The sequence below is a fragment of the Esox lucius genome, chromosome 7 (genome assembly GCF_011004845.1).
Source record: "Esox lucius isolate fEsoLuc1 chromosome 7, fEsoLuc1.pri, whole genome shotgun sequence".
Classification (NCBI taxonomy): domain Eukaryota; kingdom Metazoa; phylum Chordata; class Actinopteri; order Esociformes; family Esocidae; genus Esox; species Esox lucius.
Genome location: NC_047575.1, coordinates 32465406 through 32493325, shown reverse-complemented (window position 1 = coordinate 32493325; position 27920 = coordinate 32465406). Strand labels below are relative to the sequence as shown.

General features: G+C 39.1%; 1 protein-coding gene across 6 annotated transcripts; it reads left to right on the top strand.

Moving 5' to 3' along the window:
- Positions 1-189: 189 nt before the first annotated feature.
- fez1 (fasciculation and elongation protein zeta 1 (zygin I)) lies at positions 190-17134 on the top strand. Of its 6 annotated transcripts, XM_013134546.4 has the most exons (12): positions 190-541; positions 2074-2117; positions 5438-5580; positions 6200-6559; positions 8866-8965; positions 9974-10060; positions 10660-10831; positions 12280-12605; positions 13000-13080; positions 15114-15189; positions 15461-15526; positions 16278-17134. In XM_013134546.4, the coding sequence occupies exons 4-12, from the start codon at positions 6243-6245 to the stop codon at positions 16292-16294; spliced, it is 1242 nt and encodes a 413-aa protein (XP_012990000.1). In that variant the 5' UTR covers positions 190-541; positions 2074-2117; positions 5438-5580; positions 6200-6242; the 3' UTR covers positions 16295-17134. The 6 variants fall into 6 exon arrangements, with proteins under 6 accessions (XP_012990000.1, XP_010892306.1, XP_010892303.1 ...); XM_010894004.5 differs by lacking the exon at positions 5438-5580 and having other exon boundaries at positions 8914-8965; XM_010894001.5 differs by lacking the exon at positions 5438-5580.
- The last annotated feature ends 10786 nt before the right edge of the window (positions 17135-27920 follow it).

Below are 27920 nucleotides of genomic sequence, written 5' to 3'. Positions count from 1 at the left end.
ATTGAAAAGGAGCACTTATGCTTTTTTGAGGTAAGGGTGAGCTTTGAGATGGAAGAGTGACACAATTCCAAATACATACTGTTTTCTGTAGGGGGCTTCTGGCTCTGCCTCCTTGCTTGTCTGCTCATGCATATTAGAGAATTAAGGGAAAAAGGCAGAGAGAGGAGGGAGGGTGAGGAGGGAGGCGTGGACAAAGGAAGACCAGGAGAAGGAGGAGGGGAGAGCAGAATGATGATTAAGGCAGCCAGGCAGTGCAGCTAGCCAGGCTCTCTAGGCTGCTTATTGATTGGAAAACAACGGGCTGCTGCCGGCTGAGAGAGATAAGCAAGGGGGCTGTGTGGGCTAGTGGAGGAATACGTACGGACAGAACAGCACCGGCCATTGTCTGTTTTCTTTTTCTCCAGTCTCTGTGATTGCTGCCGTTGTGCCAGAGTTGGGATTTGCAAAGGAAGGTGACGTAGTGCAGATTTGTTGTGCCTCGGACTAAGAGGGATTGGGTCTTTTTTTCTTTGTCATATTTCTGGAGGCCCAGTTGCTGCAGGTAATTTATTCTTCAATCCTTCTCTACTTCCACCTAACCCCTCCATCATTGTTTTCCTTGATGTCTTTCTCTCCTGTGTATGGTACATGGCATTCACATCCATCCTGTGGTCCCCTCCCCCTCTCCTCAGAAGGACTGATGACATTACAGTACAGTCTACAGTCAGGGCTTGGAGTCCATCTTTACTATAGCACCATGCCTACCGAACAGGCATACATTTTTTGTAACTGCAATGCAAAATATTATCTGAATGTTCAACGAATGTTCAAATTAAAGTGACTTTTATTTCTGCATCACAGCCAAATCAGTTATCTTCCATAAAGCGTGTGGGTCTGGGCAGTCATGTTCTTAGAAGCCAAAGACAGTAATAGATGTTTACCAAACATATTTATGTTTACCAAAGGAGTGTCATCAGCAGGCAGTCACGCAGCCATATAAATACTTGTATTAGAGGATGTGTTTGTATTGTGAATGCAAACACATGATGCACCCATTGCTGTATCAGTAGAATTGAAATGACCCAAATGTGTCAAAAAATTATACAAAGAAATGCTTGTTTTGCTTTTTCTAGCTATATCATCCTATGGAATGAATTTATGACAATACGTTTGGCATCACAAAAAAAATGTATTTGTTTCTAGTCAGTGTGCTTGCTGTTTTTTATTGCTGGTTTCATATGGGGGCAGTTATGGTTTCTGGGTGTTTTTTGCCCTCTGCCAGAGAACAAAACAGTTGAAGGGTGGCACACCCATACACCTGGGTCCATTGGTTAAGGTGAAGGACACACACACATACACACACACACCCACCCGCCCATACATATATTATTACCGGTACTCAGCCTGCTTTGGTAATTTTGACCCATCTACCAGAATGAAAATAAATCTTTTCTTTCTATCGACCAAAAGATATACACACATGGCCAAGAAATAACAAATGATGGAGCCATGAAAAGCATACAAGTATCTAAAATTGTCAGACAATTCATTTTAATCGCCTAATAATTCCTTTGAGAATATAGTAGACAATGTCTACCTGTAATACACATGCAACTGGAGTTAATATTTCCACATGTGCATTGTTGTTTCCAGTCTTTTGGATTGAAACAAAATGGCACAGTATTTCTATTTTCATATGCCAGTTGTCAGTCACATACATAATGGAGATGGGGGATGATTCATTGTGGTCTCTGTTGAAGGGGATTGTGGGGCTTGTAGTCATTTCCTTGGCTGTGCTTTTTAAGTCAATTAGCATCTTATTTAAAAAGCTTTCTCTGAGTAAGAGCACTGATCTATTATATTCACCAGCACTCATGCTATTTAGATTCTATATGAATACAGACCCGTAGTCTTATCTGCAGAAAATAAGGGTGGGTATTAAGGGTGAGTGAGACAAACAGAGAGACAGAAGAGAGGCTGAGAAATACTATTAGGCTTTTGATGAAGCGGCACTTTTCTGAGTGATGTAGGGAGAAGAGTCTTACACAAGCTTATTTAAAATTGATTCCTCTCCACTCCCTTCCCTGACTATAGGCAAAGATCCAGGAACAGCTTTGGAACATTTAACCTTCACTACGGTAATTGCACTGCGTCAGAACTTAGCTTGAAATATAACTGTTTTTCCAATTGTACTTTCTGAATTATCTATATTCCACAACACTAAATTGTTTATGTTAATTTTGTACAAACCACTACATACTTTCTAAAATAGTTATTTAAGAGAAATAATGAAATATAGAGGGATTCATAATTGCAGATGACTACCTAGGCCATTTCTATTGTTGAATGTTTCTCAACATAACATTTGGCTGCTCTATTGTCTTTGTTATGACTGGTCATCCACTCAATGATATTCCATTAGCGTTGCTTAAGTTTTACATTTCAACTTTCAACTTTATTTGTCACAAATGTAAATTCGTTTTGCAGTAAAACATGAGACAAAAAAACTAAATTCACACTTTCGGTTGGTTTTCCACATGGTTATTTCAAATGAAACCCCTGGACCTAACAATGATACACACACATAGTTATACTAATACATCTGAGGTGACCATCAACATCCTATAAGTACAGTACATAGAGTACTATTCACCCACATCAGCAGCAGCAAAAAGTACAGCAGGTAAGTGAGGTTTTCTGTGCATTCTGAAATACACTGAACAAAGTTATAAACGCAACACTTTTGTTTTTGCCCCCATTTATCATGAGCTGAACTCAAAGATCTAAGACTTTCTCTATGTACAAAAAAGGCCTATTTCTCTCAAATAATGTTCACAAATCTGTTTAAATCTGTGTTAGTGAGCACTTCTCCTTTGGCGAGATAATCCATCCACCTCACAGGTGTGGCATATTAACATGCTGATTAGACAGCATGATTATTGCACAGGTGTGCCTTAGGCTGGCCACAATAAAAGGCCACTCTAAAATGTGCAGCTCCATCACACAGCACAATGCCACAGATGTCGTAAGATTTAAAGGAGTGTGCATTTGGCATGCTGACTGCAGGAATGTCCACCAGAGCTGTTGACCGTGAATTGAATGTTTATTTCTCTACCATAAGCCGTCTCCAAAGGCATTTCAGAGAATTTGGCAGCACATCCAACCGGCCTCACAACCGCAGACCACGTGTAACCACACCAGCCCTGGACCTCCACAACCAGCATCTTCACGTCCAAGATCGTCTGAGACCAGCCACCCGGACAGCTGCTGTTACAATCGGTTTGCATAATCAAAGAATTTCTGCACAAACTGTCAAAACCATCTGCATACTCGTCATTCTCATCAGGGTCTCGACCTGACTGCAGTTTGTCGTCGTAACCGACTCGAGTGGGCAAATGCTCACATTTGATGTCGTCTGGCACTTTGGAGAGGTGTTCTCTTCACGGATGAATCCTGGTTTTCACTGTACAGGGCAGATGGCAGACAACGTGTATGGCGTCGTGTGGGTGAGTGGTTTGCTGATGTCAGTGTTGTGGATCGAGTAGCCCATGGTGGCAGTGGGGTTATGGTATGGGCTGGCATGTGTTATGGACAACGAACGCAGGTGCATTTTATTGATGGCATTTTGAATGCACAGAGATTCCGTGACGAGATCCTGAGGCCCATTATTGTGCCATACATCCACGACCATCTCCTCATGTTGCAGAATGAAAATGCACGGCCCCATGTTGCAAGGATCTGTACACAATTCCTGGAAGCTGAAAACATCCCAGTTCTTGCATGGCCAACATACTCACCAGACATGTCACCCATTGAGCATGTTTGGGATGCTCTGGATCGGCTTATATGACAGCGTGTTCCAGGTCCTGCCAATATCCAGCAACTTCGCACAGCCATTGAAGAGGAGTGGACCAACATTCCACAGGCCACAATCAACAACCTGATCAACTCTATGCGAAGGAGATGTGTTGCTCTGTGTGAGGCAAATGGTGGTCACACCAGATACTGACTGGTTCCTAGACCCCCCCAATACAGTGAAACTGCACATTTTAGAATGGTCTTTTATTGTGGCCAGCCTAAGGCACACCTGTGCAATAATCATGCTGTCTAATCAGCATCTTGATATGCCACACCTGTGAGGTGGATGGATTATCTCGGCAAAGGAGAAGTGCTCACTAACACAGATTTAGACAGATTTGTGAACAGTATTTGAGAGAAATAGGCCTTTTGTGTACATAGAGAAAGTCTTAGATCTTTTAGTTCAGATCATGATAAATGGTGCAAAAACAAAAGTGTTGCGTTTATATTTTTGTTCAGGGGAATTGAATCAACAATGTTGCTGAAGAAAATACTGGTAAAACACAGGCAATATAAACATCTTCATCATAACCCCTCAACATCATCACTATCATTGTCATCCCTAACCTACTTTCTCATCTTTCATTCATTCAAAAGGGTGGTTGTATCTGTTAGTCCTCACAATGAGGAATTCATTAACTGCTGTTAACCACAAAGCCCGACTGCCATTTTGGCACCATTTGGGACTGTCTTCTCTAGTCCATCCCTATTTGGTGAGGACTAATTTTGCATTTCAAGAGTTCCTGCCACATTCCCATGTATATTTTAATGGTCAATGTCCAGTTGCTATTACTATTTAGCCAAGATTCTATCCAGCCCATCACAATCACAACTCATCACCTTTCTGACTAGTTTAAACTTCATCACTATGTACTTTACAGTTTACCCTTCACTCACTTCATTTCTGTTTTGTACAATCCAAATATACAGTAGTATACAATGTTCACAACAGGGATGATTTAGCAATTCAACTGGACATTTTAAAACACCTGTGGGTATCTTTGTTTCATATGCATTTTACTATATTTATATTTATTTTACATGAAAATACAATTGTATAGGTCTATCAATGCATTAGATGCATAATTGTGCACATCCCACTTGTAATAATTAGTTGTAAGCACATTTTCCTTGAGCAATAAGTCTGTTTGGATGGGTCGGTATTAAACTAACACATCTGGATTTTGCAATTTTATCCTACTTGACTTTGCAGAATACTTCATGCTCAGTCAAATTGCAAGGCAAACTATGGTATATAACAAAAATATGTTTTTAAGAAAAACCCATTTACAGTATTTATTCACAAAATTAAAAACAGCCATTACATGAAATACAATCACAACATGAAATGTGTTTTGCACACTTACAAAAGTGTGTGTACTTTCACACTTACTCTCTTACACACACCTAACCATACACACCCTATCTCTTCCTTTCACACACACTGACATATGTCTGCACATTGATGTGCTGGGTGCTTTCCATCCCTGTAGAAGTCAGATCGTGTCAAAGTGATATACCAGTGGTTGTTGAGGTCCAGTCCTGGCTGATTCTGTTCAGAAGGATGTGTGACTGGGTATATGGTCTTTCCTGGATGCAGCAGTGCACGGTGCTCAGACACTGTGTAGTGGAGGTGGTGGTGCTTCTTCACTGCTGCCAGTGCCTTGAATCTGGGTGTCAGGAAGCCTAGCCAGTCATAAGAAGGGACAAAAGTCTCATCAGAATCTCTGTCAACAGGTTGAGGTATGTTGACCCCTATGAATTTGCTTGCTATCAGCTTTCTTGTTTAACAACAATCATCTCTATTAGCACCAGATGTTTTCAGCTAAAATAATACAGAAACACAGTCCAATTTATTTTTTACTTTATTAAAATAATTGAACTAACTCCTTAATTACATTTAGCAAACTAGAACTTGAACACACTATGGGCTACAATCCCCTTAAAGGCACAACAAGGACATTTTCTCACTTTCTCTCACACACACACACAACATTTTCATTATCCCCTTGTGTGATTACTAGAAGTGACTGATATATTGATATTTGTGGGTTTTCATTGTTCTCTTCTGTCCTGATTAAGTTATGAAATATGATGCCGCCCACCTGCTTGACAGTAGCGACTGAATCTTTTGGGTGATGTGCGGAGTTGGCTTTGAGTCAAACATATCTGTTGAAATTAAGAAGTTCATAATTGCAGAGACAACGTGCAAATCTGAACACAGATACAACCCCCATTATAATTCTTTTTCAGCCAAATTTGGCTTTTAAGTTTTTCAGTTAAAGGTGCCGTTTCTAAGATTACCACCACACAAACGCAGAAAAACACTAATTATAATATAAAAGTCTATGTTGTTTCCTAGGGATCCTTTCTCTGTCCTTTTCTTTAAACTGGGGACACCCACCATGGAGGCCCCACTTGTGTGCCTGGACGAAGAGTTCGAGGACCTCCGGCCCTGCCAAGTAGATGACATGGACCGAACTGTGCCGCACAGACGGCCCACGTACACTGTCCCCTTGGCCCCAATCACCCGTGAGGAATTCTCAGAACTGGAGAACTTCTCTGAGATGATGAGCTTCAAGTCCATGGAGGACCTGGTCAATGAGTTTGATGAAAAGTTGCATGTCTGTTTCCACAACTACAACACCAAGACGGAAGGCTTGGCACCTGTGCGTAACCAGTCCCACACCGAGGAGGATGAGGAGCGGCTGCAGGATGAAGAGTGAGTGTCAGCCATGACCTTGGTGTTTTTTAAGGTCAAGTCTTTGAATAAAAAAAACACACCAGCACAAAATACAAGAAATTGTATAATTTCTAGAGTAAGAGATAAATTATTATTATTTTTTAATTAATATTACATTTAAATGCAAACATGTAAACAATGCAAACAATGCAAAAATTCCTGTGCAAAATATTCTAAACTCTACAAATGTTAAAGCAGAAAACACCTGTGCCCTGAAAGCCCGGTTCTGGTGATGTCCCTGCACAAAACTATGTGCAGCAGAATACAGTCTTTGTATAAAGTAAAGCTAAATCAGAGTGGATTGTCATAATCCAGAAACTATCACTTTTCAGGCCTAAAATGTACACTGACAATATCACTAGCTAATGACACAAGTATTATTTATTGAATTTAAAGATTGCACATGAAAAATATGAACAGGCTTATATTAGTCTGCTCTGCCTTTGTCGTTCTTCACAACAAGACTGTACATGGCTGGATGTAGTCGTACCAATGCAGTGTTGCTATACGATGGAAAATATCGGGGGACTATGAAACGGCTCTCGAGACACTGAGATGTATGTATTACATTTGTTGACCCAACTGAATGACCGATGACCACATACTTTCCCAAAATACAGTTATATTGTCACAGAGTCATAACACATCTGTATTTATTTCCGGTGGTATTATGATGGATTTGATTATACCTTCTCTTTATGTTGCCTGCCCACAGTTCATGAATTATTCAATGTATTTTTATATGCTAGGTTTGCTCTATTGGTCTGTCTGCTGTTGCTACCAGCATGCAGCTGGCACTCCCATTTGCCAAAGGCCTCTGAAACAGAAACGCAGACATTCTCACATTGGCAGGAAACAATCCCTCTCCTTACAAATAACTTATAAATTATAACTGGGTATGCCTATTCATCGAGTGAAGGATAAAGGATAATATTGCAATGACAATGATGTTATGGAATGCTATTAGCATTTGGGGATGCTCAAAAGCTAGTGTTTTGCACACAGATGATCTAAATACACTTCAGATTTAGAAACCATATCATACAGCCTCTGCACCTTTTTCTTTCCTTTCCAAAAAAGTTGAAAAGGAAGGTTTTGAGTGAGGAACAGAAGCATTAAATTTGCATTAGTCTCTTAGTTTTAACCCTTCTGTTCCTCAATCTAAACCTCCCTTTCCAACCTTTTTGGTGCAGTGGTCTCTTAATTTCTTCCAGAGCTGTATACAGTATATTGATGTTTCTAACCCTACTATTATACAATTTATTTCAGGTGGAAGAATGATAGTTCATAGATCCTATAGTAAATCAGCCCCATTGCTGGAATGAGTCATCAATTTAAGGACCAGATGAATTTAAGTTTGCAAACTTATCTGACAGTGCTGTACCAGCTTGTTCCTTCTTGGCAGATAGAATGACGGCTGGTGTGTGTGTGCGTGTGTGTGTAAAGCACAACATTCATGACCTCTGAGGTCATGAGTCTAGATGAATGGATGCTTTTTTCGTGCATGGTGCATGGCTGGGCAGCGCCACTAAAAGGGTAGGGTGTGGGTGCCCTGCCAGGCTGGGGGAGAAACAGTGAAAGGGACAACAAAGGCAGACTTCAACTCCGGTCATTTTCAAACGGCTAAAGACTTGATTGGAAAGACGTTCTTATAGTTCGAGGAGGAACTGTATAATGCAGTAAGGGGCTATTTTCAGCCTAACTTCTTCAAATTGGACACCTGGGTTTTCTTTTGTTTGGTGATATTGTGTATTGCAGAGTTGAGTACGTTATGTGGGATTTCATTAATTATCTTGTCCAGGGGCTTTATTCTTGAGGCAGCTAAAAAAATGAGGGGAATAAATTCTATACATATTTTCAGACAGTTACAGCCTTGCTGATTTACTGATGACTCTGAGTGCTAGCTTGTGTTGCGGTGTTTGATATGTCCTGTTACAAGATGTGCTGATAGTGGTTAAGTGTCTTTACTTTGTATTTACTTAGCATTTGTTTCCTTGTGTATTTTTCTGTTGTGTTGCAGGGTTGTTGATTAAATGTGTGTGCGTTTGAGAAGTTCCTGTATCAGTGTTGGCAGTTAAGTGTGTTTGTGTCCGCTTTTTTGTGGTGTACTGTGTATTTCTGTTGTGTTGCAGTGTTGTTGATTAAATATGTGTGCGTTTGAGAAGTTCCAGCATCAGTGTTGGCAGTTAAGTGTGTTTGTGTCTGCTTTTTTGTGGTGTACTGTGTATTTCTGTTGTGTTGCAGTGTTGGTGACTGAATGTGTGTTTGTCTTGTCAATGTTTCAGTGTGTGGGATGCGCTGACGGATAACTACATCCATTCCTCTGTCTCCAGCTGGGACGAGCCCAACTCAGAGGGATTCAACGGAAATCTCTCAGATCAGGAGGTAACACTCTCTATTATGCCACATGCTTTAGGGTCAGCCAAGAATCATGTTTATCATGTTTCATTTGGAAAGACCATGATTCATCAGTCACCTGTAGGCACAAATATATGTGGCACACAATGCCAAGTGGTCAAACAGACCAGCTAATGTAGAAAATATTTTTTGTGTGAATTAAATTGTGAGAAGAATAATTAAAAGCTTTAGATGTAAATATTTTTCAATTGGTAATTTATGCAAAGTGTATTAAAAGGCTTCATTATATCAGTATTTGCAAAACTATATTGAAATATTGTAACTGTCTGAGATAATGGGGATTGAAATGGGGATTGCTTAATTGTTTACTTTGAAAAAAAAATTGGACCGTGAAAAGCTTCTAGCATTAGAAGTGTTGAATAAGATTTCTAACTACTTCATCTAAAGCTTATTGGACCATATGCACTGACCTCTTATTTTGCACTGACTCAATGAACAAACAACTGGCCTCTACCCACACGTACTGTACTCACACACAAACTGACATTCCAACACATTCTTGCTAGTACATACTCAGACAAACACACACACACGTTCACACAAATTACATAAGCAGCAACTTTTCTGTGTTTAATATCTATCCTACTGCCTAGTCACTTTAACCCACCCATATACATATACCCCAACAACCCTGTACACCTGTACATGGCATCTGTGCTAGTACTGCCTGGATTATTTGTGTACCTATTTATAATTAATATATTTCACATTGATCTTTTCTTATTATTTTTACTGCATTGTTGACAAGGGGTTTGTAAGTAATTTCAATGGCAAAGTGCTTGTGGTATATTTGGCACATTTAAACAAAACATGAAACAAAACCAGAAGAATGGGCTTGTGAGAGGGGATGAACGGGTGGGGCTTAATAAATGTTTTTCTAATGCTAAGACACTGATCCTTGTTAGTTTCCAATACTCAGAAATTAAGCTATCACAAATGTTGAGGGGTTTCCATGGTTTCTCTTGCTTTGCCTAGATTCATGAAAAAGAGGAGGAGGAGATGAACGAGAAAAATGACAACGCCAAATGCCTGAGCGAGGAGCCTCTTATCACTGCTGATCAGGTGACTAGATTCACATGCACGTTTGGTCAAATGGGAATAATGGCAAAAAATCGAAAATGTGTCTGGGTTCATAAATCCTTCCGGTGTTGGACGGTCTGTTAAAGTGAGCAGCTCCCGCACTGAGAGAGAAGTCAAGCTAGACTGAAGGTTATTTCATCAGGACGCTAACAGTTGCATAGAAAGTCTAAAGACCATCCATTTGAGTGTTAACTAAATACTGTTTTGACCAGCGACAATTTACACATTCTGGTTGTCTACAGTTGTCTACAGACAACTTAGAATAATTTTGAATGAACCATTATCCATTTTATCCATATTTTTTATTTAGGTCAGACATACAAAATAGAATTCATATATGTCCTCTTTACTACATAATAACAGTGAAAGCCAAGGAGGAAAGTATAGAAAGATTATATTTCAAGTACCATTTTGCATTATAACATAGGCTTCAGGCTATATGAATAATACATGCCAGACAACCATTAGCAGTTTACCTATTGGTGATGCATAGATTCTTTGAGTGTCATAAATTGATTAATCTACTTTACCTTGTACCTTACTTTTCCCTCCATCACCCCTTCCCAATTCCAACCTCTTTGACCAAGGTCATTGAGGAGATAGTTGAGATGATGGAAAACTCTCCGGACCCTGGTGAGACAGAAGAGGAGGATGAGGAAGAGAGTAGACACTCCTCCAAGTCGAACCCATCCCTTCTTGAGGAGATCAGACACTTGTCCCAGGCCTCCAATAACAACATGCCCTCTTATGAAGGTAAGTACTCAAACAAAGGTTGCCTAAAGAGTTTAACACCAAGTTTTGTATGCAGTTCCAAGAAGTTGAATGAACAGAAATGTGCTAATTTGATCAGTTCAAGGTCCACTAATCATCATGGATGGAAACTTATTTTTCAAACCAATTTTCTGTTCATACAACAGATACATTTTGTGCTTAAAGAGTGAATGTAGTGTAAAGAGTTGAACTTGGTCCAAATCATCAATTAAGGGCTCCGGTTTGTAGTTTGTCACCTGTAAGATGCCTTTCAAAAAGAGCAAGGATTGCTCCAAAATGACTTTGTCATCCTGACTATAAACTTGTGTTTGGATCAACCAGTTCCTTACATAGGATTCTATGACTAATACTAGGTTCCTAGGTTTAGGCCAGGTTACAGGTGAAGCTCCTTAGCTCAGTTCTTGTGGTTGCCTTTCAATCCAAAAATGTTTGATGTGATTTCCTCCCATATGTTGATGTTGGATGTGATGCTGTGAGTGTATTTGTGTATCTCGGCATTGCAGTTCTGAGTTGTCCATTAGTTCCCCAGTGTCCTTCTCAGTCAGTGTTCTGTACAGTGCAATCCATAAGTATTTAGATAGTGGCACAACTTTTGTTGTTATACTCCAACACTTTGGAGATGATATAATGTCAGCCTTGTTTTTCTATTTAAAAATAACACTACATTTTATACATAGCCCCCCCCCCCTTTTAGGGATAACAAATGGGGGGGACTTGGCATTACAGCTGTTTCTTATTTGACAGGTGTGTTGGTTTCCATCCTTTGTGCATTTTCTTGGGAGGTCATTTTCTTGTCTTGATTGTAGGCTTTGCATTTTCATTTGCAGTCGACAGTGCCTGACAATATGAGGAACAAAGGAGTGTGAATGCAAGTGAAGTTGGCCATGATGATGTAGTTAAATAAGAAAATAATTATTAGAGATTTAGCCAGAAAATGCAACTGGCATACCAACTTATCTGTGAAATAAGGTGGTGTCGTGATTTGGGTATGTGTGGTTGCCACTGGAATAGATGTCATTGACTGAACTTTTCCGGCATGACTACAGCCAGTCACCCTCATTTCTCAATCCACACCAGACACTGTATGAAATCAACACATTAAATACTGAGCTATATTTTATGCTAAAAATGTAATCTAACGATAGCCCTATCTGGATTTAGCTAAATGGCATTAGAAAATATGGTGTTGTTAAACTGGTGTATCTTTAAATTAATGGGGCCAAGAACTTTACCAAAAACAATTACCTATATGTGGAAATTCCACGCAAATCCACATAGACATAGTTAATGGACCACAATAGCCAGCCCCGTTTATGGCCCTTATCAAATTATCTTCAAAGAGACTGAGTCAATTAGTCTGATGTGACAATTTCGCCCTGAGATCAAGGCTAGCGTACAATAATTTCATACAGGCATTCCTCTCTCTTCAGGCCTGAGTCTGATGCCGAGCTCAGCCCTGGTGGAGCTGCTGTGCCGGGTGGAGGCAGCCATCAGGGAGTACTCAGAGGAGCTGGTCACCCAGCTGGCGCGCCGCGACGAGTTGGAGTTTGAGAAGGAGGTGAAGAACACATTCATCACGGCCCTAATCGAGGTGCAGAACCGGCAGAAGGAGCAGAGGGACACAGGCAAGCGCCGTCGCCGGGGAGACAAAGCCCTCAGTCTGCAGGGTAATGCAGTTACCGCAACCGTGGTTGGTGGTACTACTACTACAACCCCCACCCGGACAGACTCGAAGCCCGCCACCATGCCCATCAAGGTTAGCCCCGTGCCAGGGAAATGAGGGTGGGGTGGAATGTGCAAGCACTTATGGGTGTGTGTGTGTGTGTGTTAATGACCATGAAGGTGCATTTCAGACAGCTCTCCTGAACTCTCTACACCACACATTGATATGGATAATGGGCCTATAGTAGAGGCCATTAGTTACTACTTAACTGCACTTACAGGAAGACAAACAGACACAGTAGTCAAAGACGTACCCATGTTGTCATAAAGTTACAGGATTGACCATTAATCCATATCCATGGAAAGTATTTAGAATGCATGACTAAACAGAGGGAGCTCATAGAAAGTATTTATAATGTTTTTAGAATACATGACATGTTTTATACTTTTATATTTATACTTACTGGTTGTGTCTGTCTTTGTTCCAGCGTTTCAGTATGGAGGGCCTTTCCAACATTCTGCAGACAGGCATCAGACAGACTTTTGGCAGTAATGGGACAGAAAAACAGGTGAGGCACTTAAAATAATCCACCCTAAACCACACATTCCTAAAATGCATATTGTTAAATAAAACCTATAAGAACAATACATGTTGTGATATTTTCCTGATAAAACAAGAAGTTAATAAAATTCAGAAAAGGTGAAGAAATGTTGTTCCTGAAAAACTCCCTAGTTGCTCAGGCGTTATTTTGGGGTCATTGTATGAAGCAGCATCCAGTGGGTATCTAGGCATTTGCTTGTACTTTAGCAGTCAAGATGTCTCCTTACACTTCCAGAAGGAATTCTGTTGCTGGGACAGTGATAGTCCTACATGTCCAAGCTGTAACAACCCCAGAGATTTGTTTTCATGCAGTTGATTTTAGGCCGTTTTTTTTTACTCATCAGTATACAATACATTTCCAGGACACTGCAGGCTTTTTTTGGAACTTAAATCTGAAAAGGTTGGATCAGAAGCATCTCTACCATTTCAGACAAGATAATTCTATTCTGGTATAGAGTGTTCAATAAAGTTTCCCTCACTACTATGAATGTTGTTGATTGGTGTGCCATGTATTGTTCCTACAAAAAATAAAAATATGTTTCATAGTAAATATCTTGGTAAGTCACATATTAATAAACCACAAAGTACTTTTTCTAAGAGGGTGGTCTGCACCCGGGCAGCTTGAGATTATTTCATGGGCAGTTCTGGTTCCCTAGTGATGGATGTTAGTCAAAAGAAATGCCTGTCCTTAAACGTATTCTGCATTCAAATAGCTGTTGTGTGACCTTATGATGTACAACTATGTCATAACAATAGATATACAACTATGCTGTAACCATAGATATACAACTATGCCGTAACCACATGTTTTTGAGGCACGTTTGTCTGAAAGTATATACAAGTTGGCACCATGAATTGTAGCAATGTCTGATGGTGACGTGACATCTTCTGGGATGTTTGTGGTGGACACATCCATGTCTACATCCAGGAGAATGTTCCTAATCTGAATGATATTTATTTAGGCATTTTTTCGTAGTGAGCATTCTGTGTTCACCCACTGTAAAGATCTTAATTGGCCATCCAAATCGTTCGAGCTCACCAATACTTCCTCTTACTAATTAAGTACCCAACTGTTGTTTCTGGTAAGTGTAAGGTTTTCCTATTGTTTTTATTAATATGTGCCTCATTATGGCTTCCTTGACATTCATTGGCACCTCTTTGGTCCTCATGCTGACTAACCAACAGACAAACATAGAGCAGATAATTCTGACTGGACAATGACAGCTCTCTTATGCCTAAAGAAATTATGTAATGGAAATTACCTGACTACCAGAGACAACTGAAGCCAATTGCCCCAATTTTTTTTTTTTTTACATGACATTGCTGTCATTATTAAATTGTAAAACCAATATGTACACAGATACCTTAAAATAACAGCTAAGAATCAATACTAATTTCAAAGTTTTGGTGATTAATTCCAAACTTTTTTGATGTATAGAGTCAAAAGATGAAAAATGCTTCACTATCCTGATACTTACATAGGGCACTGTAGAGAGTCAGATAAACCAACTGCTCGGTAGAGCAGTTAAAATCTCCAAGTTGAAAACCATTTTCAACTTGATAGAGACTGCGTTTGTTGCTCAATGCTCTGGTCATCAGGTTGTTGTGGCAGTGTATCTCTCTGCAAGCAGGGAGACAGTGAGGGGAGATAGAAGAACTGCTCTGCATTAAGCTGGCTGAGAGAACAAGGATATTAATCTGAGGCACACTGCATAATTTGAGGACATTTTAACACAATATATGCTCTATCATGAAGATAGAGACAGATGAAAGCATACTACACAAGTATGCATAATTCCATCTATTGGCTGATTTGGCAATGTGTGTGTACAGGTCATTGTTATTATAGCAATGAAGCATTACTACGCAACTGATTTTGAAGATGGATTAGAATTGAAATTATATGGAAAATGTACAACAGTCCAAGTACATGTATTAAATCTACAATGAAGCATGTCAGTTCAACACTGTTACATTACTTCTCGTTTGTTTGTTTTTCAGTATCTAAACACAGTAATTCCATATGAGAAGAAAGCAACTCCTCCAACTGTGGATGACCTTCAGATGATCACGAATAGTAAGTTGGCAAAAGTAAATTTTGTTCAGATAGCGTCAAGATTTTCAAGTAGGCTATGATTCAGGTCCTCAGTTAACATTGACAATGTGGAAAGAACTCTCCAGAACTATGCCAAAACCACGTTTAAAGGCAATTATTAGACACCCTTATCCAGAGCACTCTACAGCACTATAGCCATTAGGGTTAACTGTCATGCTCAAAGACACAATGACAGCTTTGACGCCTTGCTGGTTTGGGGATTCAAACTAACACGTTTCTTCCCCTCCCCCAGTTCTTTACGCTATGAAGGAGGACAGTGAGAAGGTGCCTACACTACTGACTGACTACATACTGAAAGGTAACTGTTTGATGAGGTTTACCAATACTAAAGATTCAAACAACGCTTCCTACCTTATGAAAGACTATTCAAAGGACAAGAAGATGTTGCTACATTCGTTTATTACATAGTATGCGGATAAATTGGTACCTATTTGTTCTTGAAGAATATATCTGACAATATATCTGACAATATATCTTAGCCAATTCACACCCCAAATATATGCTTAATTGATGCCAATGTTTGTAAACAAAGTAAATGTAAACCAACAATGTATAGCCTCAAAACTTGGTAGGACAATAATTTGATACATTGGACCAGTTAGTCTATAAATCATATAGAGCACATTTACTCAGTGCACATTTACTCATAGAGCACATTTACTCATAGAGCACATTTACACATAGAGCACATTTACACATAGAGCACATTTACTCATAGAGCACATTTACTCATAGAGCACATTTACACATAGAGCACATTTACTCATAGAGCACATTTTTGCAAGGGATGCAATTCTATTACAATAATTATTAATAAATAGTGAAAAATCACATTTAATTAGTATAACAATAAAATATCAGTAGACACACTATTAATGCATGGAAATAAATAGAAATAGGCAATATATAGAAAACAATGAATCAATTGTCTTAAAATGTATTAATCAAACATTTAAACTTGTTTCCTGTCCAAATATATGTAATATGAAATAATACTGGCTAATAGAAAAATTCTAATTTGATTAGCACAATTTCTTACTTTTCTCCAGTTCTTTGTCCTACTTAAAGAATTCAAGCCATTTGCTGCTGTCTGACGGAGACTTCGTAGAGGGCTTCCAACCTGGCAACCCTCCACCTTTCCCCGTCCAAGCTGCATGAGCTCCCCACTCTTTTACTGTCAGCCATGGATTGTTTCCATCTATATCATTGTACCCTACTCAATTAATTAAATAACTGCCTTTTGCTGAGCTCACCTTGTTCTTCCTGCACTTAAGATCTGTCCAGGGCCAAAATGGCCACTGCCTGAATACTACTGTATGGGGCCTCTGTACCCCATTGAAGAACTAATTTATCTTTACTGAGAGCATGATAAGCTAATACTGACCACACAGTTATACAGGGATATATTTTTTGTTATTTTGTTTTACTATATCATGTTATTTTGGCCTTTTGTCTCTCTACTTATGTCACATTGTACAGATTGAGGAGTTATAGGTGCATATTACATAAATCTGGATGAAAAACCAAATCTTTTAAAATTAAAACAGCCATTTACCATTTTTGCCATGTTACCTAGTTCTGTAGATTGTTACTAAGGTTGCAGTATATTTGAATATTTTATTTCAGCCAATAATTTTGAATATCCAGTGCTCTTCTGACTTCTGATAATTTATTTTTATTGTGATCCAATATTTAGTATAGGCCATCATGATACTGTTATTTGATTCATTTTATACATTCATTTAATGAATAATCAGTGTATCACCGCAATCTCTCACATATAATGGAGTTTTCATTGTCACTGATGAGATCGGCTCATTTGAATAAGCCAAATGATTTCCTTTGAGCCACGTTGGAGAATATTACATTGTTAATTGCAAGTTCAAATAAACATGCTACCCCACAACTGGATGGTAGGAGTGTTTTTTGTCTTTCCATTCTCTGCTTACTCAATTGAGTTTACATCACCAGAATCTCCAGTAGAACTTTACTTTCCAGCTCTGTACTAACATCGTAATATGTATGTTTTTTCCTCAGGTAATTAACTACTTATCATCATTAGTAGTTACAATGCTTTCCACCGAATACTTTCCTGAAATCCCGACCTGCCTATAACGTGTTACCTGGAAACTGACATGGTAAATTTGATGTATTTATTTACACAGTTATCCTTTTACATTTCCTAATATACTTACTAGTAGTTACATGGATTTATCTTTATTATGGCAGCCCATCGTGTGTAACCTGGAGATACAAAATTGCACAAAATAGTAATTGTCATGGTCTTAATGTATGATGAAGCACCATCATGATGAAGAACGATGAGTTCGGTGGCATTTGCTTGTATTTTACCAGACAAATTAAGCTTCTGCCGTTTGCAGTGTCAACATGACTAAAGACAAGTGAGCCAGATACAGCCATATGTGCTGAAGCCATAACACACAGATAAACTGGTATGCATTTACATTCTTACTTTTAATTAACAAACAGACCCTTATTCACAATCACTTACTATAGTGAGGGCATACACTTTCATACCGGTGCCCAGTTGGAACTTAACCTTCAACACTGGCTTTGTAATCACAATGCTCCACCAACTGAGCTAAAACCAGTGGTCCTTTTAATAGTACTGTCATTGTAGAATCTAGCTATAGAGTCAAGTAATTGAAATATCCCATCTCGCTTATGGCGTTACTTGGTAACAGACATGGAAGTATGTGTTATTTGGTTACAGACATGGAAGTATGTGTTACTTGGTTACAGACATGGAAGTATGTGTTACTTGGTTACAGACATGGAAGTATGTGTTACTTTGTTATAGATATGGAAGTATGTGTTACTTGGTTATAGACATGGACGTATGTGTTACTTGGTTATAGACATGGAAGTATGTGTTACTTGGTTACACACATGGAAGTATGTGTTACTTGGTTACAGACATGGAAATATGTGTTACTTGGTTACAGATTTGGAAGTATGTGTTACTTGGTTACAGACATGGAAGTACGTGTTACTTGGTTATAGATATGGAAGTATGTGTTACTTGGTTATAGATATGGTAGCATTTAGGAAAAATGCATCATTACCTGTCCCCTGAAAGAAAAAACACACAAAAGAAATGATATGTGGTCAGATGACAAATAAGGGTGAAACAGCATTTTTTTAAATAAAGTTCTAAATTGTTTGAGAATTGTATGAATTTGTATAGTTCAAATACTGTTGTTTTTGAAACTGTTAAAGGCTAGCAGATTTTCTTTTTCATTATGTTATTTATTAAGTTTTTCTCACAGCTCCAGGCAAAATATGTCCTGCGGTGTGACATGACATTACTATAAAATGTAAATATTGAAATATTATTAATTTCAAATACAAATCAGGTATGTTTTAAGTTTAACAAGTATTCTTAAAGAATGATCATTAAAATTCTGCATATTATTTTTTTTCACAGCTGTTTTTCGATTATATTCTTTGCTTGTGCCATCTTTTACCACTCACTCCAGTTGAAATATTGTGTAAAATGAGAAAAAAATATTTGAAAATGTTTTTATATATATATATATTGTTATATTTTGCAATGTTTTCAAATGCATATAATTATTTAAGCTAGTTAACATATAAAAGTCATTTAATTGTGTTTGAAGTAATGTCACACCACAGGACATCCCGTCACACCACAGGACAAAATTAGACACTGTATGAATATTTATGGTAAAATGTATTGAATATTTTTGTAACAAACAAATTCATTTTCATCTATATTTGAACAAAATTGAAAATGCATCATTTATTTTATTTAGTGTTTGAATTTAGTGAACAAGAGATACTGAAATATTTACATTCAGGTATCAAATCAGACCTTATCAGGCAAACTTATGTGTTGAACATGAGCCAGTCCATATTCGTTAATTTCGCAACTCGACCATGGGGCTCAGGCTCCGTAATCGTACCAATTATGTCACTCCGTGAGTAGTAAATGGTATCTTCTTTGTCCGGCCACTGGAAGGCATTCTTGTTTCCATGTTGAACCATACAGTTCACTTGTATTTCCTCTCCCTGAATATTCAACACTTGGCCCACATATCGCTTCTCATCATATATTACTATGATGAACTTTCCCACTTCACACACTTGGTCTTGGTCACTTTCAACATCTTCATCCAAGAAGGACGGGGTAGGGATAGGGGTAATCTCTTGAGCTGGACTGTCACCAGTCATCGTGACTTTTGTGACCTTGAAGCAGCCACACACTTTTGGGTAGCTGCAGAAGCAACTTACTGCCCTATGAAACACCTCCCCTGGTGTTGTAGAGAAAATCATGCCATCAAGCATTGCTTTTAGCTCTTTGTTTTTTCTTTCCAGCCTCTTAATTTTTGCTGTCAACTTGGGTGGACTAACCTTTTGGGGGAGACTTGGAATTGGGGAAATGGAACCAGCAGGAGATGAACTGGACTAACGGACACATCAAGTTCTTCGGGTGATGGGGGAGTGATATCCAAAATGCTTGCCAGATCCTTCTTATTCTTCCTGTTCCTTGTCTTTGTCTTCTTCCATTCCTCACGAAGCTTTGCTCTCTTATGTTTTGGGAGGCTGGTTATTTTTCGTGGTCGAATTTCCCCTTTAGATTTTTTTTCTTGATATCTGTTGATGGAACAAAAACAACTGTTTTCTATGTGTACGTCTTAGAGAATGTTTCACCAACTCAATTTCCCTATTATAAACTTATTTACTTCCTCCTTCTCTCCCTAAGGATCTCCTCATGCCTGGCTTCATCCTGTGCTAACCTTTCCCGGTACCTCCTTGTCGTTTCTTTGCTCATGCCTAAAAACTGACAAAAATCACTTTAAAAACAATGATCGGTGACTGTTAACATACATATACAACAAACAAAGGAAGACAGATATATATTTTTTAATATATATATAGGTATATTATGCATAATAAAGACATATATATTTGTTTAATATATGTATAATACAGGTATATTACATATAATATTTACAATATTTGTTTAATATATATAGAGAGACAGAGATATATTTATGTTTAATATAACAAGCATAACAGACGAGAATCTAGCTAGACATCTGACTTAATTATGTCACACTACAGGACGGGCTGTCACACCACAGGACTCTTTCACCTTTGCGGCCATTTTGAGTCATTACTATACAAGACTGATCTTGGGCCTTACAATAACTGAATAAATTAATTGTTTTAAACCTGAATATGATTCTTTTTTTTAAATATTTATATTTTTTCTCGAACTAGATCAGTCACACCACAGGACTATCAAAAATGGACACGTTCATGGTCTGACAGAAATTATGAAATGTATCAAATTAATAAGAGATTAACACTCACCTTTTTCCCTCCTTAGATCATCCAAACATCTGGGGAATTCCCTGGTAGGGGGCTTGATTAAAAGACCCCTATGGCTGTCCATGTAACAGCCAGTACAAAAATCTAATATCCTATGTCACACTGCAGGACACCATTTGTGTTTCAAAACTAAATGTACTGTAAATATTATTTTAGTAATTTTTTATCATTTTGAAAACATAAGTTAATCAAGTAAATACATACAAAATAATGCCAAAGCATTTATTAGCTGCTCCAAACATATCTGCTTTATTTGATTAATATTTACATTTGATGAGTCATCAATGTTACAGTCACACCGCAGGACATTTTGCTAATTACCTTGAAATATGAACAACACCAAATACATTTTACGTCCCAAAATCATAATACGGAAATAAAATGATGTTTTATGCCCCACTGGCAAGTGTTGTTTTAGTTGAGAAATGCAGTTCAGTAAACATTTACACTTAATTACAGAAAAAACACGCGTCACGTCATCTGCCGATGTGTCCTTGTGAATGCAAAGAAAACTACTATGACATGACAGAGCCCAATTCCCAATCATAATATTACATAAGTGTGGATAGAGAAAGAGATAGGATGGACAGACATAGCATAATGATATTGATCCAATATAGTGCATGTGAGGCCATTGTTTTTTTAGCTGTAATACGTGTACAAGTAACACATAAAATGTAATTCTATTTGACTACAATGACAACAAAAACATCACATCAAAAACTATTTGTTTTGCCCAGATACAAAAGCCCTCGATGAAACCTTCTTAAAAAATATCTCAGATTCGATGTGATTCATGAAACTGTCGCCGCTGGTCGAAATGAGCGTAGATGTCGCCGTAGATTGACAAACTGGATAAAGCCATGGACGCGAGCACGCCCTGCACCTGTCCTTATTTACATATGTGGGTGTGGCGATCATTTATTCCGGTGTGGCGATCAACAGCCTATGAACTGACAGATTTCAACATAAATAGCTTGAAACCGCTAATTCATCATTCATCATTCTCCATGACAAAATCAGCGCAATTACGGAAAACTTTCGCGTCTCAGCCCAGAGTCGAAGCAAACTCTGCCATCATTAGGGTAACTGCTCGAACCAGAACCACTGGTTATTTATCCTCTCACTTGTCAATTTAAGACTTGTTAGCTAATCATGATGCCAGCCACCGAAATGATAACGACCATTTATGCTCTCTAAGCGCATGTCGATACGGCTGAGTGTCTTAGGAAAAGCAAGGCAACGCAAGTTTCTCTAGTGCATTACACACACAAAGGCATTTCAAACCTTACAAACGCATGAACAATAGAAGAGAAAACGCAGAATAAAGTGAATTAAAGAATACAATATTAGCCTACGGTAGTGATACAATATTTAATATTGTTTTATATAACCTATTATTATAATTGTTGTGGTTAATTGTTACTGAGGCTTTTTTTTCGTGATAATGATGGTCTTATTGCGAATCAAGCATGATCAAAATGTTGATGTTGGATTACACGGTCTCCGACCAGACGTGAGTTTGATCGTAAGTATATGACAAATATTGATGAATACCAGCTCTGTAAAATGATCGTACGTTCATTTGAAGATCAAATTTGATCGTGTGCACGGTTCATGAATGAGGGCCATGTGGGTAAATGTGCCCTTCTGAAACTATAATATTCAAATTTCAACATGTTTTAGCCCACAAACAGAATCATGGTTTTGACTTTCTCTTTTCAGAAATAGCCTATGAGGTAGCAATGTAGGCTACATCATCTTGACCAAAGCACTGTGAATAACTGCATATATTATTATCCAATGGTCAGGAAGCTTTTTAAGACCACAACCAGGACTGGGATTTAGAACAACTGAGTTTTTAATTCTTGAACTATTTGAGACATATATTTTCTATGCGGTAATACACTACCAAATTAATTGAAAACGTAAACATCGAAGTATAACACCAAGTCAATGAAACACACACATGAACGTCTGGAGACGCCGTGGCAAACATTATGCTGCCTGCAACATCATCCAGCATGACCGGTTTGGCGGTGGGTCAGTGATGGTCCATACCATACGCTGGTGCAGTGGGCCCTGGGTTCCTCCTGGTGTAGGACAATGCCCAGCCTCATGTGGCCAGAGTGTGTAGGCAGTTCCTGAATGACGAAGGCATTGATGTCACGTTCCCCAGGCCTGAATCCAGTTTTTTTAGACAGCATTATGATTTAAACCCTTTACTGATGTGGATAATCAAGCTAGTGAACGCCTACCTAACGTCTGTTTCTCAATGTAACTTTACATGGGTTTTAAGATGTCATGTAGGCGGCATAGTGACCACGTGTACACGTAAAGACTTGCTCACGGCGGTGTCACGATGGGTGGAGTCTGCCATATATATAATATCTATTTAAAACACCGAAGCAGCTCAAATTAAATTTGTAACGGCAAAAGGAGCTGCTATCATTTTTTAGATATTAAATAATATTTGTATAGGTCAAATCCACTCAAAATAGGCTCAATCATTTGTGCTCCTTTTGTGCCGATAAATGTTTGTTGTTGCGACTGCTTTCTTATGGATAGTTACAGAGCTATAGTGGAAAGAGTACCCAAAGAGAGTAAAGCCAGTGCGCTATCCAGTAGGAATGTAGGTATGTACCAAAAACTGTAGTAGCACAAACATAATATAAATGATTGATCCTATTTTGAGGCACTTTGGAGCATGTTGTGGGGCTGGTGACAGCTAAAATTAAATGACTAATATATTAAATGCTGCATCAGCATAAACGAAACTTTTAACGGCGAACTAAAGCATACGACATTCACTCACGGCGACGTAAAGCCAAAGGGAATCACTGACGGCGACGTTAAATGGGAGCAAGTTGACGGTAGCTCGCTTATCTACATGTATATGGCAGAATCCACACCCCATAATAATATACCTCCTACTGGATGCGAGAAAAAAATCCTGGCAAACCCGCCTTGTAAGAAAAGAACGGTAAACTGCACTCCATTAACAAGGATTTAAGATGGCACATAGAACACATGAAATCTGAGGTGGCGTTTTTATATGTAAAAAAACTGGTATGGCACAAAACCATTTCAAAATATAGGATACATACCAGTAAATCAACAAAATTCCCTCTTGTTACTGATGTGTATTTAACACATAAACAAACAGCGTGGCTCCACAAAACACTTAACCACAGAGCGTCTTGCTTTCTACCAGGTGTTGTAGTACATACTGAAGAGAGAGAGACATTCTTGTGTAATTGCTCTAGTCTCTCACACACATGTAAAATTACCACTGTCACATTTACAAACCTAAATTAGGAATGCAACCAAGCTCAGAACCAATGTGCCTACAGGGCCATACGCAAACAGCAATCAGCTAAACTCCACTGAAGGTCACAACGAAGACATCTTTTTAGGGATACAGATCCATTCTATGACAACAACCTTAATAGATAAACATGGAAACACTGACACTCGTCAACATCTATATCAATCGATCCAGCACAAAAACATGACCAATGCACGGACCAGCACCACAAAGGCAGGATGATAAAATATGCTTTTAATCACCAAGGCTGAGGGCTCACTTGAAGAGAAAGGTGGCACGGCGGTTCTTCCTCTGGGCAAACTTTTCGATGACTTTGGGAATTAAGTCATGTAGCTGCTGAATCAGCTGGCTTTCGATGGACAACATGGCCAATGTGTTGAGTCGCGGCTGTCCCATGGTATTGCGAGTGAAGGTTCTTACCCTCTTCAAGATGGAAAAGTTCCCCTCTGACTTGGATGTCGTCATAGGTGTTATTATGATTTTCAGCAGAGTGACGGTCTCAGCAAAAGCCTCCTCTAGGTTGTTCTCATGAATAGATCTTAACAGAGACAGGGCCGTCTTACCAGTGTGAAGCTCAGTGTGGCGGTACAGAGTGGTCAGCTCAGACTTCAACTTTTCCTCGTTTCCAAGAAGCCATCGTTTCACTCCACAGTCAAGCTCAGATGTAGGGAATGACAGGACAAATTGTGGGAAGAGCGGGCTGTCAACCAGCTTGGCAGCGATAAGGTGGTCAATTTGTGAAAACCTCTGCTCCACCTGGGAGATGACTGTGTCGCATGCCTCCTTCATCACCGATGCTGTGTTGCTTACTCGTCAGCCTGGCTCGTCTGTTCCATTGTGAAAGGTGGCAACCCATTCATCAGTTTGCTTCCGCATATTCTGGACATTCTCCTTGAAACACGTGAGTGCACTGCTAATCCCAGATGCATCGATGTATAAAACATACATTTCTGGCATAAGGAAGAAAAAAAATTCCAGCAGCTACAGAAAGGCTCTGTCCCTGAGTTTTTTTGACAGGCCATATGCCTCACTTATGGTGGCCTCATCCCATCCTGGTTGTGTGCGTATGTCCTCCATACACAGGAGCAGCGCTGCGTGGTTTTCCCAAAATGCATTGACACTTTTAAAGTTCCATCGTACAGAGGGTGGCCAGTTGTGGAGTGCCTGAGAAAAAGGTGGCAAAAGCAGTTAAATCTGCAAAAAACAACTTCAGGATGCTTATCCTTGCTGAACAAAGTTACTGCAAGGTCAGGTTCAGCTGGTGAGCATAGCAGTGAACAAACTGGGCATGTGGGTATGTCTCCTTCATTAGCGTCTGTACCCCTCTGACGTTTCCACGCATTACAACTGCTCCATCATAAGACTGAGCATCAGCTTTTCTCAGTGGTTCCAGCACACCCTTGATGCTATTAGAGAGGCCAAGTCCAGTTTTATCTTTGACTTCCACAACCTCCAAAAACCTCTCTGTCACTGTATTGTCAGTGAACACGTATCGCAACAACCACCATTTGTGATTTACAGGAGATATCAGTTTGGCAACAGATGATGTCTTGTCCACTTGCTTGGCTATCTCCTCCCTGTACACGTCATATATACAGTTTAACGGTTCGTTTTGTACAGTGCTAGATGTCCCTTTGAAGATGTGCTGAGCATCATAGATCCTCTGAAGTCTCGAATTGCCCTCATACATAGTCTCAAAAATGCATCTGAATATTCCAGGACTCAGGGAGTCCACCGACACATCGTTCCCTGCAGTGCGGTTTCATATTTTCCACACAGTTTAATACAGTTATGATCCGAATGAGAACGTACCTGTTTTCCTCCACCTGTTTGTTATGCTGCTCAATGGAGTGCCTGTATGCACTGTCAACTTGGGCTGCCACATTTACCCTTCCTAGCAAGCCCAATTTCACAGCATTGTCCAGATGACTCCTGCTGCTCTCATGTTTTGCAATCCTCTCAGAAAGAGGTTTCAAATCTTTGTAACCCGTCCTCGACCATGTACCATCTCCACTAAACAGCAGACATGGAAAACAGAAGTGTGCCTTCTTTTGAATGCTAACCGTTAGCCACTACTTCTTCACAAACCACTCCACGTTAAACCTGCGGTTAATCTTACAAGCAGTTTGAGTGATGACAATATCCCGTGGCTGATGGGCAACAAGTTGCTTTACATCAAGTTTCTCCTCCAAATAAAGGGTTTCAAACCGGTGCTTGAGTATGAAATCCACTTTATTCATTTTCTCAAGTTATCTGGCGTTTGTGAAGCTAACAAGCTAGCTAAGACAATCTACCCTCCTTGCTCTTCTTGCCAACTAATGTTGGCGCCAGACAGACAAACAGCCAATCAGGTCTGAAATACGAAATGACACTGTAGTGGGTAGTGGGTGGCTACTGGCTGTCAGCCCCACTTGGCCTAACATTTGTGTGATCTACGTTGATCACGCTAACATTCTGAGCATGCATATTAATATTTCCACACGTACAATGTACATTGCCTTGTGAGTGAGAGGCTAGCCCCACATTCACGCTTAGTCTATGGCCTACTAATGCGAATTTGAATCGTCAAAATGCAGTCTGAAGCAGCAAAGCAGGGACCAATGAACATGAAATAAAATCCTAACACAAATTATATGCAATTTAGGAAGATGCTATATTCATAGATAATAAATTATAGGAAGTAATCTTTGAGAAAAAAAATTTCTGTTTCTGTCAGCGTCCCTGCGCCACATACCGTCCTGGAGCTCACTGTTGCCCAGATCTATGACATTGTAAAATTCACAGTTTTTACCCCATTTTGTTCTCAACGAATTGCACAATATACAGTAAAGATTTTTATCTTTAATATATTTAGTTCACCGAGAAATGATTTGTGTTTGGCGGAAATCTCAGAGGGGGACAGGGGGGGCATGACCCCACCCCCCCAATATATAAATGTAAACGTAACTATGTAATTTCAATAATAGTAATAAGACGCAATGAAAGCACTTGTACTGATTATTGACACTTAATAGCGGGTTTAAGTTAAAAACATTGTGACACCGTGCCTTTTGCCTCACAGTTGTTTGATCCACTGCCCCCCAGCCCTCAGCAGTGGCACATTGTGCAGGTACAGTACATGTGTGGGAATCTGACAATGTGTCGTTGGTGGTTGACTTTCGGTATGTAGGTCAAACAAAGGATATGTTTCTTTACTTCTACCACTCAATACAATAAAAAACATTTATAACCGTCACCAGACTTAATTTTCTCTGCATTGAATTACAGGTCACTCGTTATGTTAGCTAGAGGTTAGCTGATGTTTGCTAGCAAGCTACAGTAACATCAACCAGCTTTTGCAGCTGTTTGAATTTGAGTCAATGAGAGAAGCTTGCAATGTGGTGTATATAGTGTTCCTTAGCTGGCAAGGAGACAGTGTTCGTGTCTATAGTCTGAAAGACACTCAATGCACGTAGCTAACGTGAGGTTAATCTACTAAGTTAGTTTCATGTTAGTAGGCTTCGCACACAATAGCTGCATTTGCAGAGCTACAGTACCAAGAAAACCGATGGTGCAAACTAAAACAGTATTACAGCACTATTTTTGGTGCCCCAAAAAATTGCTCTTGAGAAAATGTAATGTAATTGTCCCCTCCAACTTAATATCAGATTTTCGCCGCTGAGTGTTCCCTTAATTTTTTTGAGCAGTGTAGTTGCTTAAAATAAGTAATTAGCAGTTACTAATCCATGTTTTGAATACATGATGTACAACCATGGATTCTTGGCATTTGTAATGTAGGTTTTACTCCCAATGTTTGTAATGTGTCTAACACATTCAGTGAAGTGTCTACTGAATTTTGGTTTCTTCCTTCAACTTGTGTCTAATCAAGACCTATTTTACCAGGTGAGGTGAGTTAAAATATATTACCATCAGTAAAGTACAAAGGATTAACTACCCACAGATAGTTTGCCCTCTGTGCAAAAATAAATATATTTCATAGCCTCAA